This window comes from Balaenoptera physalus, assembly GCF_965194825.1.
Source record: "Balaenoptera physalus genome assembly, chromosome: 2".
Lineage (NCBI taxonomy): Eukaryota > Metazoa > Chordata > Mammalia > Artiodactyla > Balaenopteridae > Balaenoptera > Balaenoptera physalus.
Genome location: NC_138883.1, coordinates 76504225 through 76525061, shown reverse-complemented (window position 1 = coordinate 76525061; position 20837 = coordinate 76504225). Strand labels below are relative to the sequence as shown.

The window sequence follows — 20837 nt, the reverse complement described above, 5'->3', positions numbered from 1 at the left end:
CTACACACATTTTAGCTAAATATCAAATAGTGAAATTTTAGGTTGTCTAGCTATGGTTTAAAGTGTTATATCATCCCTTCCAATCACTGATTTTCCAGTCAAAGTCTCCTCCAATGAGCCCATTACCTCGAATTTACAGTTTATAGTTTTCCATTTCGACTCACCCATCTGTTGTATGCCATGTTTGATCTTCCTAAATGAACACAGGCGACGTCACGTGCCAGTGAGGTGAGCTTTCAAGTCGCTTGTTCTTCCTCTGTGCATCCACTCTCCGCCTGTTTATTCAGAAAGTATTAGCAGAAAGACCTTCAAGATGGCGGAGGAGTAAGACGTGGAGATCACCTTCCTCCCCACAAATACATCAGAAATACATCTACATGTGGAACAACTACTACAGAACACCTACTGAATGCTGGCAGAAGACCTCAGACTTCCCAAAAGATATATATATTTTTTTCCTTTTTCTCTTTTTGTGAGTGTGTATGTGTATGCTTCTTTGTCTGATTTTGTCTCTATAGCTTTGCTTTTACCATTTGTCCTAGGGTTCTGTCTGCCCTTTTTATTTTAGTATAGTTTTTAGTGCTTGTTATCATTCGTAGATTTCTGTTTTTTGGTTTGGTTGCTCTCTTCTTTCTTTCTTTTTTTTTCCCTTTTTTTATTACTTTTTAATTTTTAATAATTGTTTTTTATTTTAATAACTGTATTTTAGTTATTTATTTTTTCTTTCTTTCTTTCTTTTTTTCTCCCTTTTCTGCTGAGCCATGTGGCTGAGAGGGTCTTGGTGTTCTGGCCAGGTGTCAGGCCTATGCCTCTGAGGTGGGAGAGCCAAGTTCAGGACATTGGTCTACCAGAGACCTCTCAGCTCCATGTAGTATCAAATGGCAAAAGCTCTCCCAGAGATCTCCATCTCAACACTAAGACCCAGTTCCACTCAACGACCAGCAAGCTACAGTGCTGAACACCCTATGCTAAACAACAAGACAGGAACACAACCCCACCCATTAGCAGAGAGGCTGCCTAAAATCATAATAAGGTCACAGACACCCCAAAACACACCACCAGACACGGTCCTGCCTACCAGAAAGACAAGATCCAGCCTCATCCATCAGAACACAGGCACCAGTCCCCTCCACCAGGAAGCCTACACAACCCACTGAACCAACTTAGCCACTGGGAGCAGACACCAAAAACAATAGGAACTACGAACTTTCAGCCTGCGAAAAGGAGACCCCAATCACAGTAAGTTAAGCAAAATGAGAAGACAGAGGAACACACAGCAGATGAAGGACCAAGGTAAAAACCCACCAGACCAAACAAATGAAGAGGAAATAGGCAGTCTATCTGAAAAAGAATTCAGAGTAATCATAGTAAAGATGATCCAAAATCTTGGAAATAGAATGGAGAAAATACAAGAAACGTTTAACAAGGACCTAGAAGAACTAAAGAGCAAACAAACAATGATGAACAACACAATAAATGAAATTAAAAATTCTCTAGAAGGAATCAATAGCAGAATAACTGAGGCAGAAGAACAGATAAGTGACCTGGAAGATAAAATAGTGGAAATAACTACTGCAGAGCAGAATAAAGAAAAAAGAATGAAAAGAATTGAGGACAGTCTCAGAGACATCAGGGACAACATTGAACACACCAACATTTGAATTATAGGGGTCCCAGAAGAAGAAGAGAAAAAGAAAGGGACTGAGAAAATATTTGAAGAGATTATAGTTGAAAACTTCCCTAATATGGGAAAGGAAATAGTCAATCAAGTCCAGGAAGAGCAGAGAGTCCCATACAGGATAAATCCAAGGAGAAACACACCAAGACACATATTAATCAAACTATCAAAAATTAAATACAAAGAAAAAATATTAAAAGCAGCAAGGGAAAAACAACAAATAACATACAAGGGAATCCCCATAAGGTTAACAGCTGATCTTTCAGCAGAAACTCAGCAACAGTGGTCTTAAATGACACAATAGGCCAGTTGGCCTTAATTGATATCTGCAGGACAATACATCCAAAAACATCAAAATACACATTCTTTTCAAGGGCACATGGAACATTCTCCAGGACAGATCTCATACTAGGTCACAAAACAAGCCTCAACAAATTTAAGAAGTTAGAAATTTTATCAAGCTGTTTTTCTGACCACAACAGTATGAAACTAGAAGTTAACTACAAGCAGAAAAATGGGAAAAGAACAAACACATGGAGCCTAAACAACATGCTACGAAAAAACCAATGGGTCAATGATGAAATAAAAGAGGAAATCAGAAAATACCTCGAGGCAAATGAAAATGGAAACACAACTTCCCAAAATCAATGGGATACAGCAAAAGCAGTTCTAGGAGGGAAGTTTATAGCAATATAGGCCTTCCTCAATAAACAAGAACAATCTCAAGTAAACAACCTAACCTACCACCTAAAAGAATTAGAAAAAGAAGAACATACAAAGCCCAAAGTCAGCAGAAGGAAGGAAATAATAAAGATAAGAGAGGAAATAAATAAAATAGAGATTAAAAAGTAGAAAAGATCAATGAAACCAAGAACTGGTTTTTTTGAAAATGTAAACAAAATTGATAAATTTTTAGCCAGGCTCACTGAGAAGAAAAGAGAGAGGACCTAAAAAAACAAAATAAGAAATGAAAGAGGAGAAATGACAAACCAATACCACAGAGATACAAAAAATCTAAGATAATACTATGAACAGTTATATGCCAACAAACCGGACAACCTAGGAGAAATGGACAAGTTTCTAGAAACTTACAGCCTGCCAAGACTGAGTCAGGAAGAAACAGACAATTTGAACATACTGATCACTAGAAGTGAAATTGAATTTGTAATAAAAAAAAAAAAAAACTCCCAGCAAACAAAAGTCCAAAACCAGATGGATTCACAGGGAAATTCTATAAAACATATGAAGAACTATCCTTCTCAAACTATTCTAAAAAAAAATTGAAGAGGAGGGAACATTCCCAAATTCATTCTATGAGCCACCATTACCCTGATACCAAAACCATACAAAACAGTACATAAAAAGAAAATTACAGGTCAATATCTTCAATTAATATAGATGTAGATTGACTTTTAAAATTATTTGAACAGGCACACATGGAAATTAAACTGAATTTTTACCCTTTCCTTACATATCCCATACTTTCCATTTGCATAGAGAACGCAGTGGTTTCTTAGCACAAGTTTCTTTCATAGAGGAAAAGTAAATGTGTGACGTATTCCCCCAAGCAGTAGTAAAACTCACAGCTTTTATTGTTATTGCTTTGTGTAAACTGCATTTGGCATCCTTACCTGGCATATAATCTTTTGGTTGGGGCCAGTGTTTTTTACAGTTTATAGGATTATTATTTTTGGAAAGCAAACATGAACTTATGAATGTCACCATAATTCTCCTGTAACGTTAACTTTGCCCAAGGATTTAAGTGGACTTATTCGTCATTCTGATTTACATAATCCTTATATCACATAAGGAGCATTGCCAGATTATATGTGTGGATTTATATATAATATATGTGAAAATATGTATAAAACGCATAAGTAGACATGTCAGCAGTATTTGATCCATTATACAAAGGGTCAATTTATGAGATGAGGGTACAATTTTATAGTATTTTTTTTTCTGATTCAGACCAAGCTCTAACTTTCTCTGTTAATCTGTGTGGAAGACAGAAAGATTTGAATTGGAATTCTATCAAATGAAAATGATTTACACATTCAATATACAATCCTATGTACCCAACTATATTTATATTTTAACATGTTTATGAGAATAATATTCGTACCAATCAACACTGGTCTGTAGTTTTATTTCCTTTTGATATCTTGTCTAGTTTTGGATTCAGAGTAAAACTAGCCTCATAGAATGAGTTGGAAGGAATACTTTTTCTCCTTTATTTTTGAAATCCTATTCTTCAATTACTACCTCTTTTGTCTTAAATATATATTTCTTAGTATGCCATTTTAATTCCCCCTTTGTTTCTTTTGCTACATTTTTTTAAGTTATTTTCTTAGTGGTTGCATCTTAACTTAAAACAATCTAGTTTGAATTGGTCTGAACTTAATTTCAATGGCAAACAAAAACTTTGGTCCAATATAGATCCTTTCTCTCCCTTCTTCTTACTGCATTTGTCATAAAAATGACATCTTTATACATCATAAGCCTATTTGCACAGTTTTACAATTATTGCTTTATGCAGTGATCTTTTGAATCAGGAGAGGAAAAGAGTTACAAGTAAAAACACATTTAGATTTTATTTTATATTTACCTTCACCATTATCTTTACTGGTACTCTTTACTTTATTGAATAGATTCAAGTTACTGTCCAGTGCCCTTTCATTTCTGTCTGAAGGACTTCTTTTAATATTGCTTGTAATGCAAATTCACCAGCAACAAATTTTCTGTTTTTGCTTATCTGAGAGTGCCTTAATTTTTCATTATTTTTTGAAAGACAGTCTTGCTGGATATAAAATTCTTGCTTGATAATTTTTTTCTTTCAGACCATTTGAATGTGCCAACCCAGTCCACATCTGGACTCCCCTGAGGTAAGTTTCTATTAACTGCTGTTTTTTCCTATATATGGGCCATATGATTTCTTTGCATGTCTCTCTTTATTTTTTTTATTTAAAACCAGATGTTTAAAAAAATATAATGTGGAAACTCTGAATATCAAATTTCCCTCACTTCTCCAGGTTTTGTTGTGATTATTGTTTTTGTTGCTGATGATGTTGCTGTTTATTTATTTAATTGCCTTTTTTTTTTTTTTTTTTTTACTAATTCTGTGAAGTCTCTATCACATGTTATGGAGAGCTACTGAAGTCTCTGCTTGGTTAGCTTAGTGGTCAGATCATGATTGCACAGGAGGGAGAACTTTACTACATATCTGGAGATATAGATATGGATATAGATATACATATAGATATATTAAAGCTCAAAAGTGTTCCTCAACTCACTCCTGTTAAATTCTGCAATTTAATACTTCAGTTCAAATATCAGAAACATCACATTTCACCCTATGAAAGTTGAATAAATTCTTTGTTCCTAATGATAATTTTGGCAGAAATTAGAGTCAAGAAAATTCTTTGTGCCCTCAAACACCAAACATTTTAATGAATAAATCCTTCTGAAAAACTTGATGACTGTGCATCCTAGAATATCAATTTTTATGATGGAAGAAGTGATGTTACCATTTAAAAGACAAAAAAATGCTTCTACCTTACAGAAATGATGCTGAGAAAATGAGCAAGTTCAATTCACAGCCCCCCCAAAAAACCTCTTTTGTCATTGAATGATATGTAGTCATTAGTAAATTGCTAGCAAGAGTCAGTCTCATTACAGATTGCTCCAAACCAATAATAGAAAAGAAAACATAGTTAAATAGCTGATCTAAATGCATACATACCCATGTGCATATGCACACACATGCAAGTAATAAAAACAAAGGGGTTCAGAAGTTTGAGTCATCTCTCTCAGCAATTCCTCACTTAAAAGAAGCAAGAAAATTTCTTCTTTTTAAAATTTATTTATTTATTTATTTTTGGCTGCATTGGGTCTTCGTTGCTGCGTGCAGGCTTTCTCTAGTTGTGGCGAGTTGGGGCTACTCTTTGTTGCGGTGCTCGGGCTTCTCATTGCGGTGGAGAAGCAAGAAAATTTCAACAATCATGTCAACTTTCAGGGACATCTACTAAACACAGTTTGAAATACTCTAAAGGGTTAGATGGAGAGGAATCTTCTAGAAGTTTGGCATTTCACCACTTGCACCATGGTCTCCTGGGAACTGCTCACCATGAAATGATATTTACTTATCACTATCATGCTAGAAGCACAGAGCTGCCCCAGGAGAGAACGCCTTTTACCAAAAAATCAAAAGGGAATAATCCTTTTCAAGCCAGAGTGAATCAATAGGAAAAAGAATGAGAACTCTCATGACGTAACTCTGATATTGACAAATAAGAGAGTCCAAAACTTGTAGACAGACTCAAAAAATGAATAAAATTGAATGTAAAGGAATAAAAGATAAACAAAAGCTTCATGTTCTAGCTAAGCTGGTACTGCTGTAGTGTTTGCACCATCATGAGAGTAACCTGTTCATAGGACAAAATAAACATCTGCTCTAAAAATAACATGAGATGATCATTCACTACTGGAGAAGCTGGGTCCCAAAGGCCAATTAGTGGACTCCTGAGGGAAGGGAACATTTCGGATACAATTACCAATCTTCCCCCATAAATTCTCACTTTTGGAATTCATAGGAGACTATCTCCCTCACGAGGAATAAAACAGGTTTCAGAGCAACATAGATAAGTCTCTGTTGTACAGCAAATATGCCAATTTCTTTCCAAACCAGTATTGGTGTCCAGCAAGGTTAACCCCCTCTCTTGGCTGTTGGCTGCCAAGGGTGTCATGCCCTCCATCTTGCCTGCCTTTTGCTGCAGCAAAAACAGAAGATGACAAATCAGACCCATGAGTTCTATGAGGAGATGTGTTCAGAAGAGGTACAAGTATAGGACAGCTCTTAGGTGTTCATTTTAGCTTTGCCTTCTTTTGTGTGGCTGTAAAAATAATAGCATCTCAAGTTACATGAATTAATGTAAGGAGATTCATCCTTACAACTAAGAGAGCTGTGAATCAGTGAAATGAGGGAGATGAGAATGAGGTAAGAGCCTCAATGTATATAAATTCTGTTCTTATTAACCAGGAGTTGTACCCAGTCAGAACCAGGTCTTTGGGTGAACAAAGAAGTTAGCAAAGTGACATCTGAAAATAACTGACAAAGCAGCTATGAAGAGCAGGCAGGAAAAAAAAAACTTCAGTTTTTTTTAACCTGTGTTTGGCTCTGCCACAGAGCCGATGATTGTCTGCTGCCTTTGCAAGGAGGGAGAGCAAGGCGATGACTGAATACTGCAGATGGATGAGTTCACTCCCACATTGTTTACAAAGCCATTGGAATCCTCATACATGAAATTATTTCTTGCTATTTTCACTCCTTCCTCATGGTTACTTTGGCTTCTGGGTAACTCTCAATTCCTGCTACAGAGGAATTATTCACAGCTTTTGCTGTGCCATATATGATCTATTCACAGACTGAAGAGGAGCCTTGCAAGGAAATGTGACATGAAAAATTCTGAATTTCTCTCGTCCTGTGTGTCACTAGTTGCAATCATCAAGATCATCCTTAAAGCTATGACATTATGTGATCTGGAAAGTAATACATTTTATAACTAATACATAAATGAATATTCTTAGCTAGAATACTGTCATTGAAAGTTTCTGGGTCCGTATTCTGCACTTACATTTTCCTGAATAAGTATCATCACTCAATCATGTCACTTTGGGTCATTTTGGCACAAGTGATAAGTGTCCCTCACTAACAGAGGGGGGTCCAAAAAATAAGTTAATAAATTACGACCAAATGACTGGCAACAGAATCAGGTGATTTCAATGGCTTTGTTTTTGCTTCTCTCACCATGGAAGTCACACAAAGTTCAAGACTAACTTTCACCCAGAAAAAGAAGCTCTTAATCCACTTACCAAAACAACCTTGTCCAGAGGGGCAGTTATGGCTCCCACCACTGTCCTTGGTTCCCAGAGATCTCTGCTTATGAGTATCTGACATTTATGATCCTCTCCATATATCCATAAACTACAAGAATAGCAGCCTTTCTAGGATTCCTGACATCTCAGGCAAAAATCTCAAAAGTCTGTAATATACCAGATCCATTGTTCACTTTTTCTGTATTTTTCTGGTTTCAACATAGACCAAGATTTTACAGAAGTATTAAAACACCTGGTAAGAGATGGGACTATTATGTAGATGTCTAGACTTTCAAAGTTTCCTTGAGTTAACAAACCATGATGAACACTGCAGAAATGATGGCACATTTGACATTTCTTGCCTGGGTTATCAAAACACCTTAAGAAGCTAATACTTATAACTCCAAGACTGATCCAGAATAAAAGTGAAATGCACTAATTTCATTGTGTTATTTGTTACCTTTCTCCTCCTCTTGTGATGCCTAGCATTTGTGTCTCTAATTCAAGAGATCCACAGAATTGAAATTCTGTGTCCAATATTAAGGGTCTATATATCTTATTCTATAGATATAAATATAAAATGTTCATACTTATTTATATTTTCAAGTACTGTCATTAACCTTCTCCAAGCTGCTTATTGCATAAGATCCTGTCTTTTGCTGGATCTGAGAAAATACTGAAAGAGGAATGAGAAAGTCCAAAATTCAAAGTCTGATCATATAGAGCACTCTCAAAGTTTGACAGTCTTCAGCAGTATAGTTACATTATTTGTTTAATAGAGTAATAGAATCTGAGGGACTTATGGATCTCTGAAAGGAAATATTCCTGAAGATTAGAGAATAAGGTCATCATTGTCACGGTCATTCTTTCCTCTCCACCTCTTAGGAAGCCATGAATGTGTCAGAAGTCAACACAGGGACTGAATTCATACTCCTGAGTTTTCCCTGAACTAGAGAGGTTCAGGTCCTCCTCTTTGTGCTGTTCTCCATGTCTTACATCCTGACACTGATTGGGAATGGAGCCATTGTCTTTGCAGTGAAGCTTGATCACAGAATTCACATGCCCATGTACACTCTGTTGGCAAACTTCTCATTCCTGGAGATTTGTTACATCAACACCACTGTTCCCAATATGTTAAGGAACTTCCTATCTGAAATCAAAACCATCTATTTCACTGCCTCTTCCTCCAGTTCTACTTCTTCTTCTCCATGGGCATCACTGAGATCTTTTACTGCCCCTCATGGCTTTTGATTGGTACTTGGCCATCTGCCAACCTCTCCACTATCCTACCATCACGAACAGCCATCTCTGCAAGAACTTGGTGGCCCTCTGCTGGGTAACAGCGTTCCTCTGCTATCCAGTCCCTATCTATTTTATCACACAACTCCCCTTTTGTGGCCCCAATACTATTGACCATTTTGTCTGTGACCCTGGTCCCCTATTGGTCCTGTCCTGCACCCCTGCCCCTGGAATTGAGCTTTCCTGTTCTCTGTTGAGCTCTCTTATTATCTTCATCACCTTCTTCTTCATCTTTTGGTCCTACACTCTGGTTCTCAGAACAGTGTTGCGTGTCCCTTCAGCCGCTGGCAGACGTAAAGCCTTCTCCACCTGTGGTTCCCACCTGGCTGTAGTGTCTCTGTTCTATGGAACCATCATGATGATGTACATCAGCCCAACCTCTGGAAATCCAACTGGGATACAGAAGATTGTAACTTTGGTGTACTCATCAGTGACCCCACTTGTAAACCTGCTCATCTACAGTCTCCGGAACAAGGACATGAAAACTGCCTTGAGAAAAATTCAGATGTGCACAAAAATTAGCCAAAGCAAATAAGAGCTCATGAGTGAACCAAGATCACAATATTTTTTCCTCACTTCTATTCCAGCTTAAAAAGTAGGTCTTTACCTACTGGCACCTCGAAACACAAACCCAAATACATCTACTTCTGCCTAGTCAAGTATGGACAATAGTACAACCAATTAAACCAGACCTTACCTTCAAAACAGGACTTGACAGACAGTAACTTGAATTAAATAACCTGGATCTGAACTTTAATCTCTTCTCCTATCCTGACCGCCCATAACTACTTGCCCTTTTATCTGTGATCACTCTCCTCTATTTTGTGCATACATTCTTACACTTGGTTTCTCTGGCCTAATGATCTCTGCTCTACTCCTAGTAGAAGAGAAGAGCATACACACCTTTTTAGCTGAGATTAAAGGAAATTAGTGCCAATCAAATCATAATTGAGCCAAAATTTTGATTTAATTGACATCCAAAGACTAATAATGATCTAAAGCACTGCCTATTTCATAATTATTTGGGGAGGTCTTTAAAAGAATAGATTCCAAGGTCTTTCTCCAAATCTCCTAATTCAGAATATAAAGTAGACCCCAGAAATCCCTATTTTAATGCTGCCCAGGTGATTCTGGCACACATAGACCAGCACCAGTCCACACAGTGATCTTACAGAGCCACTATTTTAAATAAATATGTGACATAGACAGAGAAATAAAAATCTTATATTAGTTGGGAAAAGTGAAAGAAGTTACAGGGAGTGTATAGGTAACTCAAACACTCGTGACAGTGGCAGTAGAAGTTTCTTCTCCTGCCTCTATTTTTAAATCCTCTATTTATTGAATAAGAAATAGATTATATTCTTCTTACCTGTGCAAGATAATTAACATACATGGAAATAGGTTTACATTTAAAAAGAAGATTAGCATGTAGTGGCAATATACTTTTGAGTTAGTTTCAAGTGAAGAAAGGTTGAGCTGAGCACACAGGCCAAAATGGATCATATGGTAGCTCTATTTTTAGTTTTGTAAGGAACCTCCATACTGTTCTCCATAGTAGCTGTACCAGATTACATTCCAACCAACAGTGTAGGAGGGTTCCCTGTTCTTCACACCCTCTCCAGCGTTTATGGTTCGTAGAATTTTTATTTTTTTTTGGCTACACCATGCAGTATGTGGGATCTTAGTTCTCTGACCAGGGATTGAACCCATACCCCTTGCATTGGAAGCATGGAGTGTTGACCACTGGACTGCCGGGGAAGTCCCAATTGTTTGTAGATTTTTTTGATGATGGCCAGTCTGACTGGTGTGAGGTGATACCTCATTGTAGTTTTGATTTGCATTTCTCTAATAATTAGTGATGTTGAGCATCTTTTCATGTGCTTTTTAACCATCTGTATATCTTCTTTGGAGAAATGTCTTTTTAGATCTTCCACCCATTTTTTGATCGGGTTGTTTAGGGTTTTTTGATAAAGAGCTGCATAAGCTGTTTGTATATTTGGAGATTAATCCCTTGTTGGAGAAAACCATAATTCGAAAGTTACATGCACCACAATGTTCATTGCAGCACTATTTACAATAGCCAGGACATGGAAGCAACCTAAATGTCCATCAACAGAGGAATGGATGAAGAAGATGTGGTACATATATACAATGGAATATAACTCAGCCATAAAAAAAAGAATGAAATAATGCCATTTGCAGCAACATGGATGGACATAGAGATTGCCACACTGAGTGAAGTAAGTCAGACAGAGAAAGACAAATATTGTATGATATCAGTTATATGTGGAATCTAAAAAAAGGTACAAATGAACTTATCTACAAAACAGAAATAGAATTACAGATGTAGACAATAAACTTATGGTTACCAGAGGGTAAGGGGGGTGAGGGATAAACTGGAAGATTGAGATTGACATATACATACTATTTATATATAAAATAGATAACTAATAAGGACCTACTGTAGAGCATAGGGAACTCTACTCAATATTCTGTAATGGCCTACATGGGAAAAGAATCTAAAAAAGAATGGATATATGGATATGTACAACAGATTCACTTTGCTGTACACCTGAAACTAACACAACATTATAAATCCACTTTACTCCAATAAAAATTAAATTTAAAAAAAGGAAGCAAACAAAAAAAAGCCAGTGATTCTAAGATACTGAGATGAAGACACATGCAGAGGAATTTTATGACAGGTCCAGGTGATTTGACTCAACTATTTGGTCATAAATGAGTTAGTCACTTGGCATCTGGGGTTGATGGATTTCATTCATTCATTCATTCAATAAACATTTATTTACCTCTTTGATGTGCACTGGGTTTACATCTATGTAGAAGATTAAGTCCAAGCCTTTGTGAAACTTACATTCTAGTGAGGGAGACAGATGATAAGAAGTTAAACACATAAATCTATAATTACGAATTATAACTACCAATTCCAGTAGTTATAATAAATGTAAAAACAATAAAGGATAAAGAAAAAGCAAATTTGTAACTGTATGTGGAGATGGATGTCAACTATAACTAGACTTATTGTGGTAATCGTTTCATGATATTTACATATATTAAATTATGTTGTACACCTGAAACTAACACGTTATATGTCAATTATATCTCATTAAAGCAACAACAATAGAGATTGGTTCAAAATGGCAGAGTAGATGGACATGCGCTCACTCCCTCTTGCGAAACCACCAGAATCACAACTAATTGCTAAACAATCATCAACAGGAAGATACTGGAACTCACCAAAAAATATACCCCACATCCAAAGACAAAGGAGAAGTCGCAATGAGATGGTAGGAGGGGCACAATCACAATAAAATCAAATCCCATAACTGCTGGGTGGGTGACTCACAAACTGGAGAACACTTATATCACAAAAGTCCATCCACTGGAGTGAAGGTTCTGAGCCCCACATCAGGCTTCCCAACCTGGGGGTCCAGCAACGGGAGGAGGAATTACCAGAGAATCAGACTTTGAAGGCTAGTGGGATTTGATTGCAGGACTTGGACAGGACTGGGGGAAACAGAGACTCCACTCTTGGAGGGCACACACAAAGTAGTGTGTGCATCAGGACCCGGAAGAAGGAGCAGTGACCCCACAGGAGAACTGAACCAGAACTACCTGCTAGTGTTGGAGGGTCTCCTGCAGAGTTGGGGGGCAGTTGTGGCTCACCACAGGAACAAGGACACCGGCAGCAGAAGTTCTGGGAAGTACTTCTTGGCATGACCCCTCCCAGAGTCTTCCATTAGCCCAAAGAGCCTGTAGGTGCCAGTGTTGGGTCGCCTCAGGCCAAACAACCAACAGGGAGGGAATTCAGCCCCACCCATCAGCAGACAAGCAAATTAAAGTTTTACTGAGCTCCGCCCACCAGAGCAACACCCAGCTCTACCCACCACCAGTCCTTCCCATCAGGAAGCTTGCACAAGCCTCTTAGACAGCCTCATCCACCACAGGGCAGACAGCAGAAGCAAGAAGAACTACAATCCTGCAGCCTATGAATCCTACAGCACATTCACAGACAGACAGACAAAATGAAAAGGCAGAGGACTATGTACCAGATGAAGGAACAAGATAAAACCCCAGAAAAACAATTAAATGAAGTGGAGAAAGGCAACCATCCAGAAAAGGATTTCAGAATAATGATAGTGAAGATGATCCAGGACCTCAGAAAAAGAATGGAGGCAAAGATTGAAAACATGCAAGAAATGTTTAACAAAGACTTAGAAAAATTAAAGAACAAACAAACACAGATGAACAATACAATAACTGAAATGAAAAATAGACTAGAAGAAATCAATAGCAGAATAACAGAGGCAGAAGAACAGATAAGTGACCTGGAAGACAGAATGGTGGAATTCACTACCACAGACCAGAATAAAGAAAAAAGAATGAAAAGAAATGAAGACAGCCTAAGAGACCTCTGGGACAAGATTAAATGCAACAACATTTGCATTATAGGGGTCCCAGAAGGAGAAGAGAGAGAGAAAGGACCCGAGAAAATATTTGAAGAGATTATAGTCAAAAACTTCCCTAACATGGGAAAAGAAATAGCCACCCAAGTCCAGGAAGTGTAGAGAGTCCCAGGCAGGATAAACCCAAGGAGAAACATGCCAAGACACATAGTAATCAAATTGACAAAAATTAAAGACAAAGAAAAATGATTATATGCAACAAGGGAAAAATGACAAAAAACATACAAGGGAACTCCCATAACATTAACAGCTGTTTTCTCAGCAGAAACTCTACAAGCCAGAAGGGACTGGCACGATATATTTAAAGTGATGGAAGGGAAGACCCTACAACCAAGATTACTCTACCCAGCAAGGATCTCCTTCAGATTCGATGGAGAAATTAAAACCTTTACAGATAAGCAAAAGTTAAGAGAATTCAGACCACCAAACCAGTTCTACAATAAACGCTAAAAAAACTTCTCCAAGTGGGAAACACAAGAGAAGAAAAGGACCTACAAAAACAAACCTAAAACAATTAAGAAAATGGTAATAGGAACATACATATCGATAATTACCTTAAATGTGAATGGATTAAATGCTCCAACCAAAAAACACAGGCTCATTGAATGGATACAAAAACAAGATCCATATATATGCTGTCTACAAGAGACCCATTTCAGACCTAGGACACATACAGACTGAAAGTGAGGGGATGGAAAAAGATATTCTATGCAAATGGAAATCAAAAGAAAGCTGGAATAGCAATACTCATATCAGATAAAAAGGACTTTAAAATAAAGAATGTTACCAAAGAAGGACACTACATAATGATCAAGTGATCAATCTAAGAAGAAGATATAGCAATTATAAATATATATGCACCCAACATAGGAGCACCTCAATACATAAGGCAACTGCTAACAGCTATAAAAGAGGAAATCGACAGTAACACAATAATAGTGGGAGACTTTAGCACCTCACTTACACCAATGGACAGATCATCCAGACAGAAAATTAATAAGGAAACACAAGCTTTAAATGATACAATAGACCAGATAGATTTAATTGAAATTTATAGGACATTCCATCTGAAAACATCAGATTACACTTTCTTCTGAAGTGCACACAGAACATTCTCCAGGATAGATCACATCTTGGGTCACAAATCAAGCCTTGGTAAATTTAAGAAAATTGAAATCATATCAAGCATCTTTTCTGACCACAACGCTATGAGATAGAAATAAATTACAGGGAAAAATGTAAAAAACACAAACACATGGAGGCTAAACAATACACTACTAAATAACCAAGAGATCACTGAAGAAATCAAAGAGGAAATCAAAAAATACGTAGAGACAAATGACAACAAAAACACGATGATCCAAACCCTACGGGATACAGCAACAGCAGTTCTAAGAGGGAGGTTTACAGCAATACAATACTACCTCAAGAAACAAGAAAAATCTCAAATAAACAATTTAACCTTACACCTAAAGGAACTAGGGAAAGAAGAAGAAAGAAAACCCAAAGTTAGTAGAAGGAAAGAAATCATAAAGATCAGAGTAGAAATAAATGAAATAGAAACAAAGAAAACAATAGCAAAGATCAATAAAACTAAAAGCTGGTTCTTTGAGAAGATAAACAAAATGGATAAATCTTTAGCCAGACTCAGCAAGATAAAGAGGGAGAGGACTCACATCAATAAAGTTAGAAATGAAAAAGGAGAAGTTACAATGGACACCGTAGAAATACAAAGTGTCATAAGAGACTACTACAAGCAACTAACTCTATGCCAGTAAAATGGACAACCTGGAAGAAATGGACAAATTCTTAGAATGGTATAACCTTCCAAGACTGAACCAGGAAGAAACAGAAAATATGAACAGACTAATCACAAGTAATGAAATTGAAAATGTGATTAAAAATCTTCCAACAAACAGAAGTCCAGGACCAGATGGCTTCACAGGTGAATTCTATCAAACATTTAGAGAAGAGATAACACCCATCCTTCTCAAACTCTTCCAAAAAATTGCAGAGGAAGGAACACTCCCAAACTCATTCTATGAGGCCACCATCACCCTGATACCAAAACCAGACAAAGATACTACAAAAAAAGAAAATTACAGACCAATATCACTGATGAATACAGATGCAAAAATCCTCAACAAAATACTAGCAAACAGAATCCAACAACACATCAAAAGGATCATACACCATGATCAAGTGAGATTTATCCCAGGGATGCAAGGATTCTTCAATATACACAAATTAATCAATGTGATACACCATATTAACCAATTGAAGAATAAAAACCATATGATCATCTCAATAGATGCAGAAAAGCTTTTGACAAAATTCAACACCAATTTATGATAAAAAATTCTCTAGAAAGTGGGCATAGAGGGAACGTACCTCAACATAATAAAGGCCATATAAAACAAACCCACAGCAAACATCATTCTCCATGGTGAAAAACTGAAAGCATATCCTCTAAGATCAGGAACAAGACAAGAATGTCCACTCTCACCACTATTATTCAACAGAGTTTTGGAAGTCCTAGCCATGCCTATTATAGAAGAAAAAGAAATAAAAGGAATACAATTGGAAAAGAAGAAGTAAAACTGTCACTGTTTGCAGATGACATTATACTATACATATAGAATCCTAAAGATACCACCAGAAAACTACAAGATCTAATCAATTAGTTTGGTAACATTGCAGGATACAAAATTAATGCACAGAAATCTCTTGCATTTCTATACACTAACAACAAAAGATCAGAAATAGAAATTAAGGAAACTCCCATTCACCACTGCAACAAAAAGAATAAAATATCTAGGAATAAACCTACCTAAGGAGGTAAAAGACCTGTACTCAGAAAACTATAAGACACTGATGAAAGAAATCAAAGATGACACAAACAGATGGAGAGATATACCATGTTCTTAGACTGGAAGAATCAACATTGTGAAAATGACTATACTACCCAAAGCAATCTACAGATTCAATGCAATCCCTATCAAATTACCAATGACATTTTTTACAGAACTAGAAGAAAAAATCTTAAAATTTGTATGGAGACACGAAAGACCCAAATAGCCAAAGCAGTCTTGAGGGGAAAAAATGGAGCTGGAGGAATCAGACTCCCTGACTTCAGACTATACTACAAAGCTATAGTAATCAAGACATATGGTACTGGCACAAAAACAGAAATATAGATCAATGGAACAGGATACAAAGCCCAGAGATAAACCCACACACCTACGGTCAACTAACCTATGACAAAGGAGGCAAGGATATACAGTGGAGAAAAGGCAGTGTCTTCAATAAGTGGTGCTGGGAAAACTGGACAGCCACATGTAAAGGAATGAAATTAGAACACTCCCTAACACCATACACAAAAATAAACTCAAAATGGATTAAAGACCTAAGTGAAAGACCGGACACTATAAAACTCTTAGATGAAAACACAGGAAGAACACTCTTTGACATAAATCACAGCAAGATCTTTTTTGACCCACCTCCTAGAGTAACAGAAATGAAAACAAAAATAAACAAATGGGACCTAATGAAACTTAAAAGCTTTTGCACAGCAAAGGAAACTATAAACAAGACAAAAAGACAACCCTCAGAATGGGAGAAAATATTTGCAAACGAATCAATGGACAAAGGATTAATCTCCAAAATATATAAACAGCCCATGCAACTCAATATCAAAAAAACAAACAACCCAATCAAAAAATGGGCAGAAGAACTAAATAGACATTTCTCCAAAGAAGACATACAGATGGCCAAGAAGCACATGAAAAGATGCTCAACATCACTAATTATTAGAGAAATGGGAATCAAAACTACAATAAGGTATCACCTTACACCAGTCAGAATGGGCATTATCAGAAAATCTACAAATGCTGGAGAGGGTGTGGAGAAAAGGGAACCCTCTTGCACTGTTGGTGGGAATGTAAACTGATACAGCCACTATGGAGAACAGTATGGAGGTTCCTTAAAAAACTAAACGTAGAATTACCATATGACCCAGCAATCCCACTACTGGGCATATACCCTGAGAAAACCATAATTCAAAAAGACACATGCACCCCAATGTTCATTGCAGCACTATTTACAATAGCCAGGTCATGGAAGCAACCTAAATGCCCATCAACAGACGAATGGATAAAGAAGATGTTGTACATATATACAATGGACTATTACTCAGCCATAAAAAGGAACGAAATTGGGTCATTTGTAGAGATGTGGATGGACCTAGGGACTGTCATACAGAGTGAAGTAAGTCAGAAAGAGAAAAACAAGGATCGTATATTAACACACATATGTGGAATATAGAAAAATGGTACAGATGAACCAGTTTGGAAGGCAGAAATAGAGACACAGATGTAGAGAACAAACGTATGGACACCAAGGGTAGAAAGTGGAGGGGTGGTGGTGGTGGTGGTGGGATGAATTGGGAGATTGGGATTGACATGTATACACAAATATGTATAAAATACATAACTAACAAGAACATGCTGTATAAAAAAATTAAATTAAAAAAAGAATAAAGGATAGTATGAATATAGAAATTGTTGGGGTGGGATAGGGCATAGTTTAGATCCAAAAGGTTAGAGAATGCCTTTGTTAGGAAGTGATATTTCAAAGTAAGATAATATAGCATGCAAAGATCTAGGGCAATCAAGTCCCAAGTAAGTAGAGCTAAAAGCCTGGGGTTTTCAAAGAATAAGAAATGTTGATTTGGCTAGCGAGAAGGAAAATGGTATATGAGGCTGGAAAGGTAGGCAGCATCAAATCATCTAGAACCTTCTAGGCCACAATAAAATGTGTTTTATATGAACTCCTGGGGAAGCCTGCTCAATACTATATACTAAGAGGAAGGCTTAATAAAAATCTCTCCTTAGTACAATCCATACCTTCATAAGCTCTTCTTATCTTGGAACTACCTATTTACTTACATATCATTTATATGTGCCTTTATTATGCTATATTCCACTTTGTTCCATTAAGGATCTGATGTACTAAAGTGCACTAAAAGAAAGAATAAAAGAAATATGGATTTAAAAAAGAAAAAGAAGATGATGATTTGTGGACTATAGGATATTATGCTGGCATTAAGTCAAGCCTATAAATGTGTTATGAACTCCCTTTAAAACAAAGTGTGGAATCATCAAAAAGCATCTTCAGTGTTGAAGTTTTTTCAAGTGTTCAGATATGATTCTCTATAAAGTGTTTTTTTTTTGAATTAAAAAAATGAAGTGGAGAATGGGGACACATTATCTGTTACATGATTTTCATTAACTGTAAGAAGAAAACAAGTCAGTTCACAGAGAAAGCTAAAATACTGGCGTCTAGTTCTGTAATTTCTTTCATACGAAGGAGACTAAGAGATACACTGAACAGTGGTTCCCCAAAATATCTGACATATATACATATAGTTCAATACATCTGCTTCTTACAGCATTTCTTAATAAGATTCAAAGACATTATATAGAAGTATAACTCAGTGGAAGAAATTCTTTCCAGATCTAAGAACTGTGGTCCAAATATCAGCTTTCTGATGATCTGCCTTAATCCAAAAGTCTGACCCTCACCTCACACCTGTCAGAATGGCCATCATCAAAAAGTCTATAGGGCTTCCCTGGTGGCACAGTGGTTGAGAATCTGCCTGCCAATGCAGGGGACACGGGTTTGAGCCCTGGTCTGGGAAGATCCCACATGCCGCGGAGCAACTGGGCCCATGAGCCACAATTGCTAAGCCTGCGCGTCTGGAGCCTGTGCTCCACAACAAGAGAGGCCGCGATAGTGAGAGGCCTGCACACCGCGATGCAGAGTGGCCCCCGCTTGCCACAACTAGAGAAAGCCCTCGCACAGAAATGAAGACCCAACACAGCCATAAAATAAATAAATAAATAAATAAAGCATGACACAAATTAAGCAATGTGAATACCATCAAGCTTTCATGATAAAAAAAAAAAGTCTATAAACAATAAATGCTGGAGAGGGTGCTGAGAAAAAGGAACCCTTGGGGCTTCCCTGGTGGCGCAGTGGTTGGGAATCCGCCTGCCAATGCAGGGGACACAGGTTCAAGCCCTGTTCCGGGAGGATACCACATGCTGTGGAACGGCTGGGCCCGTGCACCACAACTACTGAGCCTGCGCTCTACAGCCCACAAGCCACAGCTACTGAGCCCACAAGCCACAACTGTTGGGGCCCGCCCGCCTAGAGCCCGTGCTCCGCAACAGGAGAGGCCACCGCAGTGAGAAGCCTGCGCACCACAGGGAGGAGTGGTCCCTGCTCGCTGCAACTGGAGAGGGCCCGCACAGAGCAATGAAGACCAACACAGCCAAAAATAAAGAAAAGAAAATAAAGTAATTAAAAAAAGAAAAAAGGAACCCTCCTACACTGTTGATGGGAATATAAATTGGTACAGCCACTATGGAGAACAATATGGAGATTCCTTAAAAAACTAAAAATAGAATTACCATATGATCCAACGATCCCACTCCTGGGCATATATATCCGGAGAAAACTCTACTTGGAAAAAATACATGCACCCCAATGCTCATAGTAAGAGTATTTGCAATAGCCAAGACATGGAAGCAACCTAAATGTCCATCAACAGATGAATGGATAAAGAAGATACAGTATACATATACCATGGAATATTACTCAGCCATAAGAAACAATGAAATAATACCTTTTGCAGCAACATGGATGGATCTAAACATCATCTTACTAAGTAAAGTAAGTCAGAAAGTGAAAGACAAATACTATATGATATCACTTATATGTGGAATCTAAAATATGATACAATGAACTTATTTACAAAACAGAAGTAGACTCACAGACATAGAAAACAAACTTATGCTCACCAAAGGGGAAAGTGCGGGAGAGATAAATTAGGAATTTGGGATTAACATATACACACTTCTATATATAAAAGAGATAAACAGGGACCTACTGTATAACACAAGGAACTATATTCAATATCTTGTAATAACCTATAATGGAAAAGAATCTGAAAAAGAATACATATACATATATATGTATAACTGAATCACTTTGCTGTACATCTGAAACTAACACAACATTGTAAATCAATTATACTTCAATTTTAAAAAATAATCTATTATAGGATAATGCTTTGGTTGACTGATTTGAGGGAGGGTCTAAGGAAGTGGTGGTTTGCTCCAGATTGGATGTTGTCAAAGCAAGGGCAATTCTATGACTAGGTATCTCAACAAATTTTATCTATAGAGAGGGCAGAGAAGGAGAATAAAGCTGTAATTGGCTTTTTAAAAACAAAAGTAGCAGACACTCATTTTAGCCAAGAGAGGAAGATATTTGGTATTTTATGGTTGGCACAGTGACTTTGTTTTTTTCTATGCTTAGACAAAATTATAAAGTAGCTTTGTTTTGTCTCATGTTTGTGTCCAATAACAGAACAGCATGACCTAGCTGAGAGTGTCTGATCAGCTTGTAATAACTTTGAGGTCTAGTTGTGAATGTCA

The 20837-nt window shown here is 37.2% G+C and overlaps 2 protein-coding genes across 2 annotated transcripts in view; both read left to right on the top strand.

The window, feature by feature from the left end:
* LOC309654705 (olfactory receptor 1L6-like) overlaps positions 1 to 20837 on the top strand; it is a 41088-nt gene that overhangs the window by 12839 nt on the left and 7412 nt on the right. The gene's annotated exons all lie outside the window — the stretch shown is intronic.
* Positions 1311 to 14982, top strand: LOC309656243 (olfactory receptor 11H6-like). The gene is given in 3 exon segments (XM_082452511.1): positions 1311 to 8726; positions 8729 to 8776; positions 8779 to 14982. Coding segments are annotated over 3 exon segments (843 nt in total). The 5' UTR covers positions 1311 to 8536; the 3' UTR covers positions 9384 to 14982.